The sequence below is a fragment of the Natator depressus genome, chromosome 10 (assembly GCF_965152275.1).
Source record: "Natator depressus isolate rNatDep1 chromosome 10, rNatDep2.hap1, whole genome shotgun sequence".
In the NCBI taxonomy this organism is placed as follows: domain Eukaryota; kingdom Metazoa; phylum Chordata; order Testudines; family Cheloniidae; genus Natator; species Natator depressus.
Window position 1 is genome coordinate 32,271,026 of NC_134243.1, and position 19,747 is coordinate 32,290,772.

The 19,747-nt window shown below is 52.7% G+C and overlaps 1 protein-coding gene across 2 annotated transcripts; it reads right to left on the reverse strand.

Moving 5' to 3' along the window:
• Positions 1–621: 621 nt before the first annotated feature.
• Positions 622–5,514, reverse strand: NUDT16L1 (nudix hydrolase 16 like 1). Of its 2 annotated transcripts, XM_074965657.1 has the most exons (3): positions 5,260–5,514; positions 2,994–3,254; positions 622–1,727 (listed from the first exon to the last, which is right to left on the reverse strand). In XM_074965657.1, exons 1-3 carry the CDS (start codon positions 5,458–5,460, stop codon positions 1,323–1,325), a joined length of 867 nt encoding a protein of 288 aa, XP_074821758.1. In that variant the 5' UTR covers positions 5,461–5,514; the 3' UTR covers positions 622–1,322. The 2 variants fall into 2 exon arrangements, with proteins under 2 accessions (XP_074821758.1, XP_074821759.1); XM_074965658.1 differs by lacking the exon at positions 2,994–3,254.
• Positions 5,515–19,747: the final 14,233 nt, after the last annotated feature.

The window sequence follows — 19,747 nt, forward strand, 5'->3', positions numbered from 1 at the left end:
CAGTGGTTCATGGCCACTGAGATAACTCCAGACACTCATCTCTCCCTCCCCCACTCCCGAGACTGAGACCACAGGCACTGGCTGCAGCCAAAGAGGAGACCTGGGAACAGTTCCTAACCATATTGGGGAAGGAATTCAATATGTAGGTCCAAGAGTGGCAACCACAGTCCAGCACAGACATGGCGATGTTGGCAGACCTATAGTGGTGATGCCTGGTGGATTTCCAAATAAGGACTGCTCCAGTTCCACCTAAGAGTTTGAAGTGAATAAGGGAACAAAGACTGTGGGCCAGGGTGGACTAAAGGAAAAGGGGGTGAGAAATATAAGGGTAAACTGAAAATGGCTAGTCCAGTGGACAAAGGAAAGGAACCAGTTAAGTGCTATTACTTTAGTCAGAGGGGGCACAAAGCCCAGGATCACCCTACAACAAAATCAAAAGTTACTAACCTCTTATGAGCCTGGCAAGTCAGCAAATGGAAGCTCCCAGCAATCAAGTGCTGGCTGCTCCATTCCACGCAGATGCAGACACCAAGGCGTACAGCCACTCAAAGCGTGCTAGCGGGAATAGCTTTGCTCTCCAGTTTTCATTTCAAGAAAGAAAAGGTCCCAAGGGCGAAGAAGTACAGCAAAGCCATTTATTTAATTTTCCTGCTCCCCCAACTCACCATACGCAAAGCCACACACTACCTTTCTGCACCCCACAGGGGCACCGACAACTAAGCCACCTGGGAACTGCCACTAGCCAGGTAAGCTGCCACCGTAAACACTTCCATGTGATACCAAAGTCACGAAACCTGGGAAAACTAGGAGCATCCCTGGACTGTTCCTACAGGAGGGCAGTTTCATTTCTGCACATGGCATGGAGCTAGAGCTGGCAGACTTGTCTCTCTTCAGTTGGGTTCACTTATTTCCCCCCACCCCCACCCCCACAAAACAGCTGTGATGGGTTCACAATACTGCAGCAGGGGGCTAAAAACTCTGCTTGGAACAATTTAAAAAGTAACATTTCTGTTCATTAAAACAATACCCAAGCTGGGACCTGAATGGAGCAGAGCATCCCTGTAAATTAAAGCATTCTAAGACAGTCCTCAGGTAAGCACATGGACTCCAGAGGGGGACAGTTAAGAGAGATCTGGAAAGCTTGGTACTGTTTATGGGCCTTACAAAATATAGCTTTCCATTGCTTCAGGCAAATCTAATCCCATCCCACCTGAGGAGCACTGAGGTGGAGTCGAATGGGCAGCATTTGCAGCCAGTGACTGTCTGGAAAGTAAGAAGAAAGTCTCTTTACCCATTATTAACCAAGTCAAACAAAAAATTGGTCACTCAGCCATAGACTCAGCCACTGGCTCAGTCACAGGCTCTGCTGCTGACTCAGCTGCTGGCTTTGCTGCTGGTTCAGCCACTGACACAGCTAAAGGCCGATTTGCCAGCTCATTTGCTGGCTTAGCCACCATCTGATTGGCCGTCACAGCAGCCGTCACACTGGCCGTCACAGCAGCCGTCACACTGGCCGTCACAGCAGCAGGCTCAGCTGCAGGCTTTTTTTGCTTCTGGGTGGCAGCCACCGCTTCTGCCAGCTTCTCCTCAGGCACCATATTCAAAACCTTCAGGGCAAAGAGCAGCTGGAATTTAGCAGTCCCGATGAAGGAGTTCCCCAGGAAGTTTGGCAGTCCGCCCATGCGGTCCTTCTGGGTGTACAAAGGGACACGGACCATTCCCATCACCTGCAACAGCACACACAATTCAGTAACAACAAATTACACTTTCAGCCCACCCTCAGTGCAAGCCCCACCAGCCACCATGATCCATGCAGGATGAGCACCAGCTTATCTGCAGGTGCCATACCTCCCCAGACCACACCCTACCTCCCAGACCATGTATGCCCTCCTCATACCAGCCCCTCTTATTCCCCCAGGATGAGCACAGGTGCCACATCCAACACCCCAACCCCCAGCATGAATACCACACCCCTGCCCATTACTCCATACCAAACCCAGGTGATGCCCCACATACCCTCTGAACAAGCACCCTAGCCCCAGTCTGACCACCCACTCTACTTACCCATTCCACCAACCAACCCAAAACACCACCACTTCTTCCCTCCAGCATACCAGACCTTACCCTTTGCTCTATCCCATCCCCCAGTATAAGCACCACAGCTTACCACCCCACCTTTCCCTACCCCATGTTCCATACCACTCCCCACCACCACATCCCAGGTGTACCACCAACTGCCCCCAGGGATGATCTACATTCTGGGTCTAGGCCGTGCCCTTCATACCACTCTGCAAGAGTGCTGTGGCTCCATGTCCCCCTCAACAGGTGCCACAACCCAGGGTCACATTTAGTGCACACGCAGCATCACTCCTGGCAGATCACAGCATCGCACCCAGGCTGTACAAAGGGTCCTCCACCATCTGTGTTCTACATCAGGGGCATTAGATGACCCGGCACAAGCTCGCCAACCCTGCCAGAGAATGCTGTTGCACCAGATTCCCCAGAAAGAAACTCATGTCTCTTTCTCTGACTTCTTACCAATTTGTGTGCAATCCAAGCTGGGCCCAATACCTTGTTGATTAAAGCAATGCACTGCCACACAGAAGATCACATTTCCAGTCAGACACAACACATCCAGACCTCGCGTGATGCTCACCAGAGCTGAGGGTGACTTGAAGTTCACCCAACCCCCATGTCAGAGGCACCATCTTTATGACTGACAAGCAAACAGGACTCCCCTTCAAAGTGCAGCACAAAGCCCTGCCTATGCTACCGCATCCCTGCCAACTCCCCAGTGAAAGGCCAGGGCTCAAAACTAGGATTGCCATGTGGCAGTGCGTAGCACTTGCTAGTTGCCACTAGTAGCTGTTAAATGCGGTGCATTCCCCCGCCCAGCTGCAATGGATAGCAGCCCAGCAGGCCTAGTGAGGGAAGTTTCATTCCCCGATGATGTGAAGTCTCAGAGCTTCCAGACACCCCCCCGAATACCCCACCTCCAGCCCGTGGTCTCGGGAATGCACCGCGCAGATCTCGATGGTGTGCAGCTCCTCCAGGGTCAGCTGCCTGGCGTAGAAGTGCGCCACCACGCGATGTGGCCCCTCTGTCAGGTGCGAGCATAGATAATCAGCTTCCGTCAGGCGCACACAGCCCAAACCCAAGCCCAGCACCCGATTCAGACCATCCTCCAGGGACCAGTAACGGCGATCCACGAACCCCCCAGGAAAGCCCAGTAGTCCGTCAAATCGCATCTGCATCTGCAATAGAGGCGCATTATGTTAATGGGGCACAGCACATAGCCCCAGGGACCCTGTGGGAGAGGAGAGGGTACCCCCAGCCAAGAGCTGGACACTTACCACCACAGGAAACCTCTCCAAGACAAAGGGGCCAAAGCAGGTGAGGCACAAGACAATCTGTACCCTAATCAGAGAGGTTTGAGGCTTTATTGTACCCCTCTTCCATTGCCCCACTTGCTTTGGCACAATATTAGCTTCTTTTTAAATTGCCTTTGTGAAGGAAAACCTAGAACCTGACCCAGTGCTGGGCTGTCAGACAGTTTTTGCAGCTGAGAGGCATGAACTGCCCCACTCATCTCACTAGGAAATAAGTGCTGAAGGCCAAACAGCTCTTTCACTGTGATCATTTTTAGCAGAAAATCCTTGGTATTTGAACAGTTTGATACTGTCAATTTTGCCTACCCCCTCCAATTTTAGCCTAGTGGTACCCCCAGAAAGCCCATTCCTACTTCTCTGCAGGATGAAGCTGAGCCTCAAGCAGGTCGCCTTCTTATGAGATACCTACAGAATGACAAAACAGTACTGGGGAATCCTGACACATCAATACTGCATCATATGAAGAGCCTAAAAGGGAAACCCATCCAGCCTCGTGCCACTGTTGGAGTCAGGTGACCTGCAAGCAGCCAGCATCAAGTCTTCACAAGTGCACCAGACACATCGCAGCCAGAGGACCAAGCCTACCAACCAGAGATACACAGAAAAGACAGAGCCACTGGTGAGCTCAAGGGGCACATTCAGTCCCCACCTCCTAGCTACTGTCCAGGAGTGGCATGCCAGTTTTGGAGTTCCATGTTTTGGATCAGCCTCAGATAGTGGATGGTTGAAAAATCTGAAGCGCCAGCCTTTCTGCCTGCAGGAAGGGAGATGGGTCTCTCCTCTGCAGGCTGCTATGAATGGGGCATTTCCGCTGCTCTGCCCCTCCCCCACATCTGGGTTTGAATCCTTCTGGGTGACTACCTCTGGGCTCTGCTCAGCCCTTCCCAAGGTGCAGCAGAGTGAAACAGACATGACTCTTGTCAGTTTCAATGTCACTTACAGCACTGTGGAGAGCAACAGCAAAACCAGCCAGACTTGTTCAGTTCACTTTGTTCTTGCTCAGCAAAATCCTGTGCGACAGCAGAGGCAATGGAACACCCCGTCTGCAAACTCAGGCAGACGGCATTGCAGAAGTTCACGTCTGCAAAGCCATAAGGGCCTTACAACTATAGGTAGAGACACATGCGCGCACACGCACACACACACACCCTCTCTCTATGGATTAAAGGGCCTGTTCTGCAACAACTGCCAGCATAGAATCCACTGGCCCAGGGAGACCCCGCTCAACGCGCAGCATGAGCGGGGAGGGCTAGTGGTGTGTAGGGGAAGGTGGTTAGCCACTGTCCTCGGGCCGGCTGCTCACGCCCTGCTGGGGCGAGGCAGGGCCAGGCAGGGTAGAACTAGCAGATCTGTGCTTGGGCAGCGACAGGCAGCCCCCCTAGGGAGTTGGTGCAGTAGCGCGGGGAAGGCCTCAGCCCTAGCCCTGGGCGGGGGTCCCAGCTCTCCATCCCGCCAAGGGGACTCATGGCGTTCCCGCACCCTGAAGGCCGGCTCCCCACTCCCCACCGCGGGCCCCAATCGCCACTCAACCACGCCCGGCTCCCCACTCCCGCCCCCAGCCCTCGCCCAACCGGCCCCGCCCCCGGCCCTACCCCAAACCCGGCCCCAGGCCCGGCCCCCCACCTCGCCCAACCGGCCCCGCCCCCGCCCCTACCCGAAACCCCAAACCCGGCCCCAGGCCCGGCCCCCCACCTCGCCCAACCGGCCCCGCCCCCGCCCCCGCCCCTACCCCTACCCGAAACCCCAAACCCGGCCCCAGGCCCGGCCCCCCACCTCGCCCAACCGGACCTGACCTAGGCCCCAGCCCCCAACCGGACCCCAGGCCCCGCCCCATGGAACCCGCCCGAGGCCCGCCCCAGGCCCCGCTGACCAGCACGGCGTAGCGCAGCGGGATGCGCCCGAAGAGCATGCCCGGGTTGGGCGCGTACAGCATGGCGTGGCACGAGTGGCTCCAGCCGGGCCCGAGCCGCATGGCCTCGTAGCGGCTCAGCGGCTTCAGCTCGGTCACGCCGGGCACCGAGAGGGAGGGCAGCAGCCCCGCCGCGCCCGCGCTCCCCGTCAGAGCCGCCATCACCACACGGAGCCGCGACGAGAGAGGGGCCAACCCCCCTCTGCGCGCTGACCTATCACAGAGCTGCGGGGCGGAGCCACACCTGAAACAGCCGATCACCGAGCCCACTGTCCGCATCCAGCCAATCAGACCACGGCGTGTGACGCCAATGCAACAGCCACCACCCAATCCGAGCAATTCCATTCCCAGGAGGCGGGCACTGTAACGCCATCCGTGGCCCTAGTAGCCAATCAGCAATCAGATCAAAGCTGTGGGCAGTGAGGCGCGGCCGCGCGGCATGCTGGGTTCGGGCCAGGCCGGGGAGGGGAGGGGCTCTTTACTCCCAGGCAGAGCTGACTAGAGCCCACTTCCCGGGGGGTGGGCAGCGAGGAGAGGTGGCGGGAGTAGCTCCTTAGCACCGCCCTCCCCGTGACCCCTGGCTGCTGCCCACAGTCGTGATTGGCTGCTGCGACCAAGAGGTGGGGCAGTGAGGAAAGGCAACAGAGGCGGATCCCAGCTACGAAAAACGCGGTCGCTGGTGGGGGCGGGACTCTCACTGAGCTCGCGGGCTTATTACCAGCGCCTGGACCGACGAGACGGGGGAGGAGCTGGGGGGAGGGGCTGCACTGTTACCCCGGGCGGGAGGAGCTGGGGGGACACGCGCCGCACTGTGACCCCGGGCGGGAGGAGCTGGGGGGGGGGACACGCGCCGCACTGTGACCCCGGGGGGGGGGGCGGGACACGCGCCGCACTGTGACCCCGGGCGGGAGGAGCTGGGGAATGGGACAGGCGCCGCACTGTGACCCCGGGGGGGGGGCGGGACACGCGCCGCACTGTGACCCCGGGGGGGGGGGCGGGACACGCGCCGCACTGTGACCCCGGGCGGGAGGAGCTGGGGGGGGGGACACGCGCCGCACTGTGACCCCGGGGGGGGGGCGGGACACGCGCCGCACTGTGACCCCGGGCGGGAGGAGCTGGGGAATGGGACAGGCGCCGCACTGTGACCCCGGGGGGGGGGGGGGGCGGGACACGCGCCGCACTGTGACCCCGGGCGGGAGGAGCTGGGGGGCGGGACACGCGCCGCACTGTGACCCCGGGCGGGAGGAACGGGGGGGGGCACAAGCGCTGTACTGTGACCCCGGGCGGGGGGGGACGACACAAGCGCTGTACTGTGACCCCAGGCGGGAGGAGCTCGGGGGGGGGGGGGGAGACACTCGCCGCACTGTGACACCGGGCGGGAGGAGCTGGGGAATGGGACAGGCGCCGCACTGTGACCCCGGGGGGGGGGGGGGCGGGACACGCGCCGCACTGTGACCCGGGGGGGGGGGGGGGGCGGGACACGCGCCGCACTGTGACCCCGGGCGAAGGGGGGGGGGAGACACGAGCTGCACTGTGACCCCGGGCGGGAGGAGCTGGGGAATGGGACAGGCGCCGCACTGTGACCCCGGGGGGGGGGGGGGGGCGGGACACGCGCCGCACTGTGACCCGGGGGGGGGGGGCGGGACACGCGCCGCACTGTGACCCCGGGCGAAGGGGGGGGGGAGACACGAGCTGCACTGTGACCCCGGGCGGGAGGAGCTGGGGAATGGTACAGGCGCCGCACTGTGACCCCGGGGGCGGGACACGCGCCGCACTGTGACCCCGGGGGGGGGGCGGGACACGCGCCGCACTGTGACCCCGGGCGAAGGGGGGGGGGAGACACGAGCTGCACTGTGACCCCGGGCGGGAGGAGCTGGGGGGGGGGGAACGACACGCGCCGCACTGTGACCCCGGGCGGAGGGGGGGGGGCGGGACACGCGCCGCACTGTGACTCCGGGCGGGAGGAGCTGGGAGGGCGGGACACGTGCCGCACTGTGACCCCGGGCGGGAGGAGCTGGGGGGGGAGGGGTCGGGACACGCGCCGCACTGTGACCCCAGGCGGGAGGCGCTGGGGGGGGGCGGGACACGCGCCGCACTGTGACCCCGGCGGGAGGAGCTGGGGGGGGCGGAGACGGCGTCACACTGTGACCCGGGGAGCTGTGCGGTGTTTGGGGCGGGGCAGGAGTAGCTGGGTGGGGAAGACTGGGTCATGTGGGGGGGGCGTGGGGTCTGGCCACGGGTACAATGGTTCCTAATCTGCATTATACTGTTCAGCCATCAGGTGGCGCTGAATGTAAATACCCTACTTAAGCGCCCCACAGCTGTCCTTGGCAAAGCTTTAGGGACGAACACATCTGGGGTGTGAGGGAGCTCTGTAGCAACATCTAAACACCACATTCCCTCCTCTCTTAAGAAAAACTCTCCCAATTATAATAAACGTTGTTCTAAGCACAGGAACAAATAGGAAACAAAACAGTAGACTGTAGACAGAATTATTACACTAAAAACACTATAGATACTACATAACATAGTCTCTAGTCCAGACAGGTGGTTGTTGGTCTGACAGGCCGTCTCTCAAGCCCCGGTTCCAGTGCACTGTCTTGTGTTGATACTACGGTGAAGTCATCCAATGCAGACTGGGTTTGTATAATCTCTTCTTTGTGCATAGGCAGGTGCAAGACTTTCATACCCTCCCGTCAGAAAGTCGATAGGTGTAAGGTCCCTTCTTCTCTATGATTTTAAGAGGAGCTGTGAATTTATGGTCCCCTTTGCGTAAAGTTCCAGGTTTTCGTATTCTAACAAAGGAACAACACTGAAACTTTGGTTCCTTAGCACCACGCCGCTTGTCTGTGAAAGCCTTATACTTTGCTTGGTTCTGTTCAACTGTTTTTCTCACAACATCCTCGGTTGGGGCCTCAGGTCATGCCTTTAACAATCCAGCAATGTTCAGTTTAGTATTCATCTGTTTCCCATGCAGTAACTCTGCGGGTGATCTTTGCGTTGTGGCATGTCGTGTAGCCCAGTATACTTGCAAGAAATCAGTAGTGAAGGTTATCCACAAGTAGCCGTTTGCAAACTCTCTTTCAAACTTCTGTTAAACCGTTCAGTTTCCCCATAGGCTTGAGGGTAGTATACGGATGACCTTCTGTGTAAAATGTTCCTCTCTACTAGAAAAGTTTCAAACTCCAGGAAAGTAAATTGACTACCATCATCTGAAACCAGTTCTTTGGGGTTACCTTCCCTGCTAAAAACTGAAGAGAGGAACTTAATTACTGTAGAAAAAGAAAAGGAGTACTTGTGGCACCTTAGAGACTAACCAATTTATTTGAGCATAAGCTTTCGTGAGCTACAGCTCACTTTATCAGATGCAAAGTACAGAAGATCTTTTTATACACACAAACCATGAAAAAATGGGTGTTTACCACTACAAAAGGTTTTCTCTCCCCCCACCCCACTCTCCTGCTGGTAATAGCTTATCTAAAGTGATCACTCTCCTTACAATGTGTATGATAATCAAGTAACAGAAGAGATTTGCGATGTAAACGCTACCTCAGGCCATTTACTGAAATAGTCTATTAAGGTGATGGCATAACGACAGTCAATTGGAGCAGTATCAAAGGGTCCTACAATGTCAATCGCCACTTTTTCCCATGCAGATTAAGGAAGAGGAACAGGCTGTAATGGAGGGGTACATGTCACTGCTGTCTTATCGTGCATTTGGTAAGTGATGCAGGATTTTATGAGTGCTTCAGTTTGAGAGTCCATCCCTGGCCACCAATACAGATCCTGTGGTCGTTGTTTGGTTCTGACAATTCCTTGATGAGTATCGTGTGCCAGGTGTATGAGTTTTGACTGTAATTCTTCTGGCACAAGTAGCCGGTGTGTACCTCGTAGCACACAGCCATCGAGCAAAGAAAGTTCATCCTTGTCAAGGTTCCTCCCCCACTCTGAACTCTAGGGTACAGATGTGGGGACCTCCATGAAAAACCTCCTAGGCTTATCTTTACCAGCTTAGGTCAAAACTTCCCCAAGGTACAAAATATTCCACCCTTTGTCCTTGGATTGGCCGCTACCACCACCAAACAAATACTGGTTACTGGGGAAGAGCTGTTTGGACACGTCTTTCCCCCCCAAATACTTCCCAAAACCTTGCACCCCACTTTCTGGACAAGGTTTGGTAAAAAGCCTCACCAATTTGCCTAGGTGACTACAGACCCAGACCCTTGGATCCTAAGGGTATGTCTACACTACGGAATAAGGTCGAATTTATAGAAGTCGGTTTTTTAGAAATCGGTTTTATATATTCGAGTGTGTGTGTCCCCACAGAAGTGCATTAAGTGCATTAACTCGGCGGAGTGCTTCCACAGTACCGAGGCTAGAGTCGACTTCCGGAGCGTTGCACTGTGGGTAGCTATCCCACAGTTCCCGCAGTCTCCGCTGCCCATTGGAATTCTGGGTTGAGATCCCAATGCCTGATGGGGCTGAAACATTGTCGCGGGTGGTTCTGGGTACATATCGTCAGTCCCCCCTTCCCTCCCTCCCTCCCTCCATGAAAGCAAGGGCAGACAATCGTTTCGTGCCTTTTTTCCCGAGTTACCTGTGCGGACGCCATACCACCACAAGCATGGAGCCCGCTCAGGTAACCGTCACCGTATGTCTCCTGGGTGCTGGCAGACGCGGTACGGCATTGCTACACAGTAGCAGCAACCCATTGCCTTGTGGCAGCAGACGGTACAATACGACTGGTAGCCGTCCTCGTCATGTCCGAGGTACTCCTGGCCGCCTCTGTGAGGTCGATCAGGAGCTCCTGGGCAGACATGGGCGCAGGGACTAAATTTTTAGTGACTTGACCAGGTCATTCTCTTAAGTCCGGCAGTCAGTCCTATTGAACCGTCTTATGGTGAGCAGGTAGGCAATATGTCCTTCTGCACCGTCTGCTGCCAGCCAAAGATGTAAAAGATAGATGGAGTGGATCAAAACAAGAAATAGACCAGATTTGTTTTGTACTCATTTGCCTCCTCCCCTGTCTAGGGGACTCATTCCTCTAGGTCACACTGCAGTCACTCACAGACAAGGTGCAGCAAGGTAAATCTAGCCATGTATCAATCAGAGGCCAGGCTAACCTCCTTGTTCCAATAAGAACAGTAACTTAGGTGCACCATTTCTTACTGGAACCCTCCGTGAAGTCCTGCCTGAACTACTCCTTGATGTAAAGCCACCCCCTTTGTGGATTTTAGCCCCCTGAAGCCAACCCTGTAAGCCGTGTCGTCAGTCGCCCCTCCCTCCGTCAGAGCAATGGCAGACAATCATTCTGCGCCTTTTTTCTGTGCGGACACCATACCAAGACAAGCATGGAGTCCGCTCAGCTCACTTTGGCAATTAGGAGCACATTAAACACCACACGCATTATCCAGCAGTATATGCAGCACCAGAACCTGGCAAAGCAAAACCGGGCAAGTAGGTGACGTCAGCGTGGTCACGTGAGTGATCAGGACATGGACACAGATTTCTCTGAAAGCATGGGCCCTGCCAATGTAGGCATCATGGTGCTAATGGGGCAGGTTCATGCTGTGGAATGCCGATTCTGGGCTCGGGAAACAAGCACAGACTGGTGGGACCGCATAGTGTTGCAGGTCTGGGACGATTCCCAGTGGCTGCGAAACTTTCGCATGCGTAAGGGCACTTTCATGGAACTTTGTGACTTGCTTTCCCCTGCCCTGAAGCGCATGAATACCAAGATGAGAGCAGCCCTCACAGTTGAGAAGCGAGTGGCGATAGCCCTGTGGAAGCTTGCAACGCCAGACAGCTACCGGTCAGTTGGGAATCAATTTGGAGTGGGCAAATCTACTGTTGGGGCTGCTGTGATGCAAGTAGCCCACGCAATCAAAGATCTGCTGATATCAAGGGTAGTGACCCTGGGAAATGTGCAGGTCATAGTGGATGGCTTTGCTGCAATGGGATTCCCTAACTGTGGTGGGGCCATAGATGGAACCCATATCCCTATCTTGGCACTGGAGCACCAAGCCGGCAAGTACATAAACCTCAAGGGGTACTTTTCAATAGTGCTGCAAGCTCTGGTGGATCACAAGGGACGTTTCACCAACATCAACGTGGGATGGCCGGGAAAGCTACATGACGCTCGCACCTTCAGGAACTCTGGTCTGTTTCAAAAGCTGCAAGAAGGGACTTTATTACCAGACCAGAAAATAACTGTTGGGGATGTTGAAATGCCTATATGTATCCTTGGGGACCCAGCCTACCCCTTAATGCCATGGTTCATGAAGCCGTACACAGGCAGCCTGGACAGTAGTCAGGAGCTGTTCAACTACAGGCTGAGCAAGTGCAGAGTGGTGGTAGAATGTGCATTTGGACGTTTAAAGGCGCGCTGGCGCAGTTTACTGACTCGCTTAGACCTCAGCGAAACCAATATTCCCACTGTTATTACTGCTTGCTGTGTGCTCCACAATATCTGTGAGAGTAAGGGGGAGACGTTTATGGCGGGGTGGGAGGTTGAGGCAAATCGCCTGGCTGCTGGTTACGCGCAGCCAGACACCAGGGCGGTTAGAAGAGCACAGGAGGGCGCGGTACGCATCAGAGAGGCTTTGAAAACCAGTTTCATGACTGGCCAGGCTACGGTGTGAAAGTTCTGTTTGTTTCTCCTTGATGAAACCCCCCGCCCCTTGGTTCACTCTACTTCCCTGTAAGCTAACCACCCTCTCCTCCTCCCTTTGATCACCGCTTGCAGAGGCAATAAAGTCCTTGTTGCTTCACATTCATGCATTCTTTATTAATTCATCACACAAATAGGGGGATGACTACCAAGGTAGCCCAGGAGGGGTGGTGGAGGAGGGAAGGAAAATGCCACACAGCACTTTAAAAGTTTACAACTTTAAAATTTATTGAATGACAGCCTTCTTTTTTTTTGGGCAATCCTCTGTGGCGGAGTGGCTGGTTGGCCGGTGGCCCCCCCACCGCGTTCTTGGGCGTCTGGGTGTGGAGGCTATGGAACTTGGGGAGGAGGGCGGTTGGTTACACAGGGGCTGTAGTGGCAGTCTGTGCTCCAGCTGCCTTTGCTGCAGCTCAACCATACACTGGAGCATACTGGTTTGGTCCTCCAGCAGCCTCAGCATTGAATCCTGCCTCCTCTCATCACGCTGCCACCACATTCGAGCTTCAGCCCTCTCTTCAGCCCGCCACCTCTCCTCCTGGTCATTTTGTGCTTTCCTGCAGTCTGACATTATTTGCCTCCACGCATTCGTCTGTGCTCTGTCAGTGTGGGAGGACAGCATGAGCTCGGAGAACATTTCATCTCGAGTGCGTTTTTTTTTCTTTCTAATCTTCACTAGCCTCTGGGAAGGAGAAGATCCTGTGATCATTGAAACACATGCAGCTGGTGGAGGAAAAAAAAAGGGACAGCGGTATTTAAAGAGACACATTTTATAAAACACTGGCTACACTCTTTCAGGGTAAACCTTGCTGTTAACATTACATACATAGCACATGTGCTTTCGTTACAAGGTCGCATTTTGCCTCCCCCCACCGCGTGGCTACCCCCTCAACCCTCCCCCCTCGCTGTGGCTAACAGCGGGGAACATTTCTGTTCAGCCGCAGGCAAACAGCCCAGCAGGAATGGGCTCCTCTGAGTGTCCCCTGAAGAAAAGCACCCTATTTCAACCAGGTGACCATGGATTATATCTCACTCTCCTGAGGATAACACAGAGAGATAAAGAACGGATGTTGCTTGAACGCCAGCAAACATACACTGCAATGCTTTGTTGTACAATGATTCCCGAGTACGTGTTACTGGCCTGGAGTGGTAAAGTGTCCTACCATGAAGGACGCAATAAGTCTGCCCTCCCCAGAAACCTTTTGCAAAGGCTTTGGGAGTATATCCAGGAGAGCCGCGAATGCCAGGGCAAAGTAATCCTTTCACATGCTTGCTTTTAAACCATGTATAGTATTTTAAAAGGTACACTCACCGGAGGTCCCTTCTCCGCCTGCTGGGTCCAGGAGGCAGCCTTGGGTGGGTTCAGGGGGTACTGGCTCCAGGTCCAGGGTGAGAAACAGTTCCTGGCTGTCGGGAAAACCGGTTTCTCCGCTTGCTTGCTGTGAGCTATCTACAACCTCGTCATCATCATCATCATCTTCTTCGTCCCCAAAACCTGCTTCTGTATTGCCTCCATCTCCATTGAAGGAGTCAAACAACACGGCTGGGGTAGTGGTGGCTGAACCCCCTAAAATGGCATGCAGCTCATCATAGAAGCGGCATGTTTGGGGCTCTGACCCGGAGCGGCCGTTCGCCTCTCTGGTTTTCTGGTAGGCTTGCCTCAGCTCCTTCAGTTTCACGCGGCACTGCTTCGGGTCCCTGTTATGGCCTCTGTCCTTCATGCCCTGGGAGATTTTGACAAAGGTTTTGGCATTTCGAAAACTGGAACGGAGTTCTGATAGCACGGATTCCTCTCCCCATACAGCAATCAGATCCCGTATCTCCCGTTCGGTCCATGCTGGAGCTCTTTTGCGATTCTGAGACTCCATCATGGTCACCTCTGCTGATGAGCTCTGCGTGGTCACCTGCAGCTTGCCATGCTGGCCAAACAGGAAATGAGATTCAAAAGTTCGCGGTTCTTTTCCTGTCTACCTGGCCAGTGCATCTGAGTTGAGAGTGCTGTCCAGAGCGGTCAAAATGGAGCACTCTGGGATAGCTCCCGGAGGCCAATACCGTCGAATTGTGTCCACAGTACCCCAAATTCGACCCGGCAAGGCCGATTTAAGCGCTAATCCACTTGTCAGGGGTGGAGTAAGGAAATCGATTTTAAGAGCCCTTTAAGTCGAAATAAAGGGCTTCATCGTGTGGACGGGTGCAGGTTTACATCGATTTAATGCTGCTAAATTCGACGTAAAGTCCTAGTGTAGACCAGGGCTAAGAACAATGAATAATCCTCCCAACACTTGCACCCCCCCTTTCCTGGGAAATGTTGGATAAAAAGCCTCACCAATTTGCATAGGTGACCACAGACCCAAACCCTTGGATCTGAGAACAATGAAAAAGCATTCAGTTTTTTTATTAAAAGTCTTTTTGTAAGAATAGAAGTAATTAGAAATAAGAAATGCCCCCTGTAAAATCAGGATGGTAGATACCTTACAGGGTAATTAGATTCAAAACATAGAGAACCCCTCTAGGCAACACCCTAAGTTACAAAAAAGATACACAGACAGAAATAGTTATTCTATTCAGCACAATTCTTTTCTCAGCCATTTAAAGAAATCATAATCTAACACGTACCTAGCTAGATTACTTACTAAAAGTTCTAAGACTCCATTCCTGGTCTATCCCCGGCAAAGACAGAATATAGACAGACACACAGACCCCTTGTTTCTCTCCCTCCTCCCAGCTTTTGAAAGTATCTTGTCTCCTCATTGGTCATTTTGGTCAGGTGCCAGCGAGGTTACCTTTAGCTTCTTAACCCTTTACAGGTGAGAGGAGATTTCCTCTGGCCAGGAGGGATTTTAAAGGGGTTTACCCTTCCCTTTATATTTATGACAATCCTGAACTCTAAAATAAGGCCGCAAAACTGGGTCAAGGTTTTTGGGGTTACTGGGCCATCTCTTTGTCAGAAATTCCTGTAGTTTTTGTTGAATCGGACACGCTGAACAAGAAGCTTGAAATTGTTCTCTTGTAACTGCAGTAAGAGTGTTTGTAATAAGCACAACCACTACATCCTCATCCTCTGGTGGATAATCTGGTGAAGGCAAAGGCAGGCGAGAAAGGCAATTAGCTACCACATTTTGGTTTCCAGACTTATATTCCAGTTCATAATTGAAAGAGAGTGGTCTTGCAGACCATCTAGCAATACGATAGCCTGCTCTTCCCAGTCCTTTCGTGGTGAGCAACGTCATCAAAGAGCTGTGGGCTGTGCGCAACTTGAACGTGCAGCCCCACAGGTAAGTTCTCCATTTTTCAGTAACCCAGACACAAGCAAGTGCTTCGTTTTTGACTGTAGAATATTTTCTCTCAGGATTACTTAGTGTCCTTGAAGCAAATGCAACAGTCCTCTCTGTGTTGTCCTCATGAAGTTGTATGACGACAGCCCCAAGTCCATAATCAGAAGCATCAGTAGTTACAATTGTGGGCAATGCAGGACTGAATAGTACAAGTACTGGACTATGTACAATCAAGTCTTTCACCATTTCGAAACTAGCTTGTGCATCCGTTGTCCACACTAAGGTTAAACTTCCCCATAGTAATTCTCATAACGGTTCAATGACAGAAGCATAATTGGGAATGAATTTTGCATATCAGGAGGTAAGACCCAAGAAGGAACATAAGGTTTGCAAATCTGTTGGAGGAGGAGCATTTGAAATTGCCAGGATATGAGCCGGATCAGGTTTTAGGCCAGCCTGTGAAGTTGTATGCCCCAGAAAGGAGAGTTCAGTTTGTCTAAATTTCCATTTGGACCTATTGAGCTTGAGGTCTGCTTTGCTGATGCAGTTTAGTACAGATTGCAGATTATTGTCATGCTCCTCCAAAGTATTTCCAAACACAATAATATCATCCAATAGCACTGAACTCCATGTTGATTCTTCAAAATCAATGACATTTTTTGGAAGGCACTTGGGGCTGATGCGAGACCATATGGAACACGTTTAAAACAGAATAGTCCCTCGTGTAATAAATGCTGTGAGGTCTCTGCTATCTTCATGCCACATAACCTGGTGGTATGCGCACTGCAGATCAAGAGTAGAAAACATCTTTGCTCCACGGAGTTCTGCAAATACTTCTTTGATTTGAGGAAGAGGATGGCTGACAGTCACAATGCTTTATTTGGCTCCCTTAAGTCCTCACAAAGGCGAATGCCTCCACTCTTCTTCTGCGTCACTACTAAAGGTGAAACCCATTCCGAGGAGTTAATCTCTTCAATAATATCCTCTTGAACAAGTTTTCTAAGTTCCTCTGAAACAGCTTCCCTGACTGAAAATGGTAAGTGCTGTAATTTCTGTCATACAGGCCTCACATTATTCCACATTTTAACTTTATGCAGAAACCCATAAGCACAGCTGAGTTTCTCCTCAACATGGTGTTGGGTCCCAGCTGAAACTGGTCTATGTACCGCAAGAGTGCTTTGCTGAGGAAGATCAATTCGTCCATTAACTACCCTGAGATTTAAAGCAGCCAATAAATCCAAGGATAGGAGTGCCTTTGTGGACAATGTAGAACTCTGCAATTACACAGCAATCACCAAAAGTAACTATTGCTGGCAGGCAGCCATGTACTGGAATATGGTTTTTCAAATAGCACACCAAGTGAAGCTTGGGTTCAGTAAGAGGCACATCTTTAAAGTAATGCAAATAGATGGAATCAGGTAGTATAGATACTGCTGAGCCAGTGTCCAACATTAGCTGAATAGCGTGTGTGATTTGCCTGAGGGTATGGCTGAAATGTTTACCATGCACTTTATTTGTTCTGGAATATGTGCAGTAGTGATTTTGTCCACGCGCAGCACAGTAACATCTGGTATTGTAACTGCATGCACCTGTTGATTGAACTGGCTGCTGCGACATACTTTAGCAAAATGCCCAATCTTTTTGCAATGATTGCACTGAGCTACTTTTGCCGGACATCCTGTGTAGTTGCAAGATGTTGCGGGGATCCACAGTGAAAACATGCTTTTACTGTATTTTGAATTTGCTGATTTGGTGGTTTTTCATTAGTTTTCCTCTTGTAATTGTTTGTCTGCAGCGCTGGTGAACTTTTCTACAAAGTAGTCACAGCCTGGACTGTGCCTCCTGTATCCATGCTCATTACTTTGGCTTCAGCTGTAGCTGACTCAATCTGGGTAGCAATGGTTATTGCTTTTTCTAGTGTAAGTTGTGGTTCTAGAAGTTAACATTCTCTTACAAGAAGCATGGGATTTTTCCTCAATGAGCTGGTCTCTAATCATCTCATCTGCCATATTTCCAAAGTCACAAGTTACAATCAGACTCCTCAGGGAAGCAATATACTGCATTATAGTCTCCCCTAGTTTCTGCTTACACTGGTGAAATCTGTAGCGATTAGCTACTACATTCACTTTTGGTACAAAAGCATTCTTTAATGCAGTGAGTGCAGTCTCATATTTATTGTCTGCAAGGGGAAAAGTGTAAAATATATGCTGCCCTTCTGCTCCAAGGCAGTGGATTAGCAGAGCATGCTTTCTTACTTCAGAAATCTCTGTAGCACTGATTGCAAGCAGATAAGTCTCAAACATATGGACCCAGGCAGTAAAAGCAATTGGAGGCTCACCTGGGCTTTGTAGAAAGGGTGCAGGTGGGTTCAGAGGCAGAAGATCCATCCTCATCACCAAAATGTTGTAGTAGCCAGGCAAGGTACTAACAAACTTCAACAGAACTTTATTTTTTGAAGTGGAAACCTCTTTACCAAGCTGCTGCTGCTGCACCCTCAGTAGCTCTCCCTCAGCCTCTTCAACTCCTCCTCCCTCCTTCCTGTTTCCTGTCCTTTCAGACTCCCATCAGCCAGTGCTCCCAATTCTAATAATTACAAGCAACATCTAAACACCACACCTCCCCCTCCCCAGATCCCTGTTCCAGCCCAGCCCAGCCCAGAGCATTGCTCCTGTTACACACCTTGGATAGTGCTGTGCAGATACTGGGGTGTGGGTGTCTGCTCCTGGCTGGGGTTTCAGAGGGAGCACGGTGGCCTTGGCTAGAGGATTACACCCCCTACACACACCCAGATCTTCAGTTATTGCAAAGTTGAGCTGGGAAAGCTCCAGCCATCCCATTCACCCAGCCATGGGGATGACCTGTTTGCTCACATCGCAGTGCTGGAAAGGATTGACTAGAGCTGCCTGTTCTAACTGGGCAGGCTCCTTTCTCTGCAGTTGGTATCGAAATGTTGGGGGGCGGAGGAGACTGAGGTGGATATTTCCTTCACAAATCAAAGGCAAAAGCCCAGCTCCCTGGTGTTCCAGCCATGGCTGAAATGTCTCCAGATCAGCTGGCTCTGTGCCCAAATTGTCATTAGCATTCACTCATCCCTTCTTGTTGGGTTCTTTTCAGAGGTTCTGGAGGGAATCAATGCTCAAATGGCTGGGATTGAGGGGGATAGAGGGATTGGGGGGCTGGGGAAGGAGAGAGTGCTCTGCCCACACTGGGATGATACTGCCTTTTTTCGTTACTCCATTAACCAAGAGAAGGTGCCTGCAGTCTGCCTGGGGAGAGATTGCACAGGCATATGTATGGGCTGCCCTGAGGGTGCAGCCTGGTGCTCTTCGATAGCTCAGTGGGTCGTGCAGGGTGCTATAGTGTGCTTGGAATTATGCCCTTAGATCTCTGGTTTGAGTCCAGCTGGGAGGAATGGTCCGTCCTGAAAAACAGCTGTCCCATGACCACTCACACAAAGCATGTTAACAGCTGCTTAGCATTTGCTGCCAAAGCCTTAGGCTTCCCTTTGGAAGCAGAGATGTAAAGGAGATCTGTGAGTGAAGGAGTGATGGGATGAAGCAAGGACACCAAGGGCCTTCTCTGAATAGAAATATGGAGGTTGTACCTCGAGGGCGGCCCATGAGGTGAAGGTGGACCTGACCCAGACATCCCTGTCTGGCTATAGATGTTGCAGGAGAACCAGTTCGGAATGTGCTTTTCTGGCTGTAGGTCTGAGGGAGGTGGCAGCCCCCCTTCCAGGTGTAAAGCAGTCCAAAGCCAGCAAGGGCAAACCAAACAACATTGGAGCCCCCAAAGAGTCCAGGCTCCCCCAGTAGTTGCCTGAAAGGTAAGAGGGCAGGGGTGTCTGGAAAGGCAGCCTGGCTCCGTGACCCCTCCTGTCCAGAGGACCCAGGCTGAGGGCCCTAGGTTCCAAACAAAGTAAAGATGGTCCCTCTACTTCAGGGGATGCAGGTAGCAGAGGCTCTTCAGCTCTGCTCTCTGAGTGCCACCCTGCATATGGCTTGGATCCTCCCTTTTAAAGGGCCACCCCTCTCCAAGTTTGACAGGCCCCCCACCTGTGCCAAGTTGGGACTGACTTTGCTCTGCTGAGCTCTGTAACCTCTACCTGCCTGAGGGGTAAGAACTGTCCTGTCCCACCACAGGAATATAAAGGGTTCACATCTCCCAGGCAGCAGGCACAGAGCCAGGCACCCAGAGTACTCCTGCAGCTGGTTGGTTGGCCATAAGGATTCCTTTCCTTCCGCTCCTAGGTAGAGGCAGAAGCTCTTTCCTTACCCTCCCTATCTCACAAAGGGGGGAATGCACTTAGCTATCATCATTGAAAAGGGCCTCCTTTGGCAAAGGCACCTGATGATGGGCCTGCCAAAGTCAGGATTGAACCAAGGACCTTCAGGTAGTCAGTGCTATGTTTGCCTGAGGGCACTAAAGTGCTTAACTGTGGCTTTTTCTCTTGGAGGGGGAAGGGCCTTGGTAATGAGCCATGAAGCTTTAGTGCAAAACTTGCTTG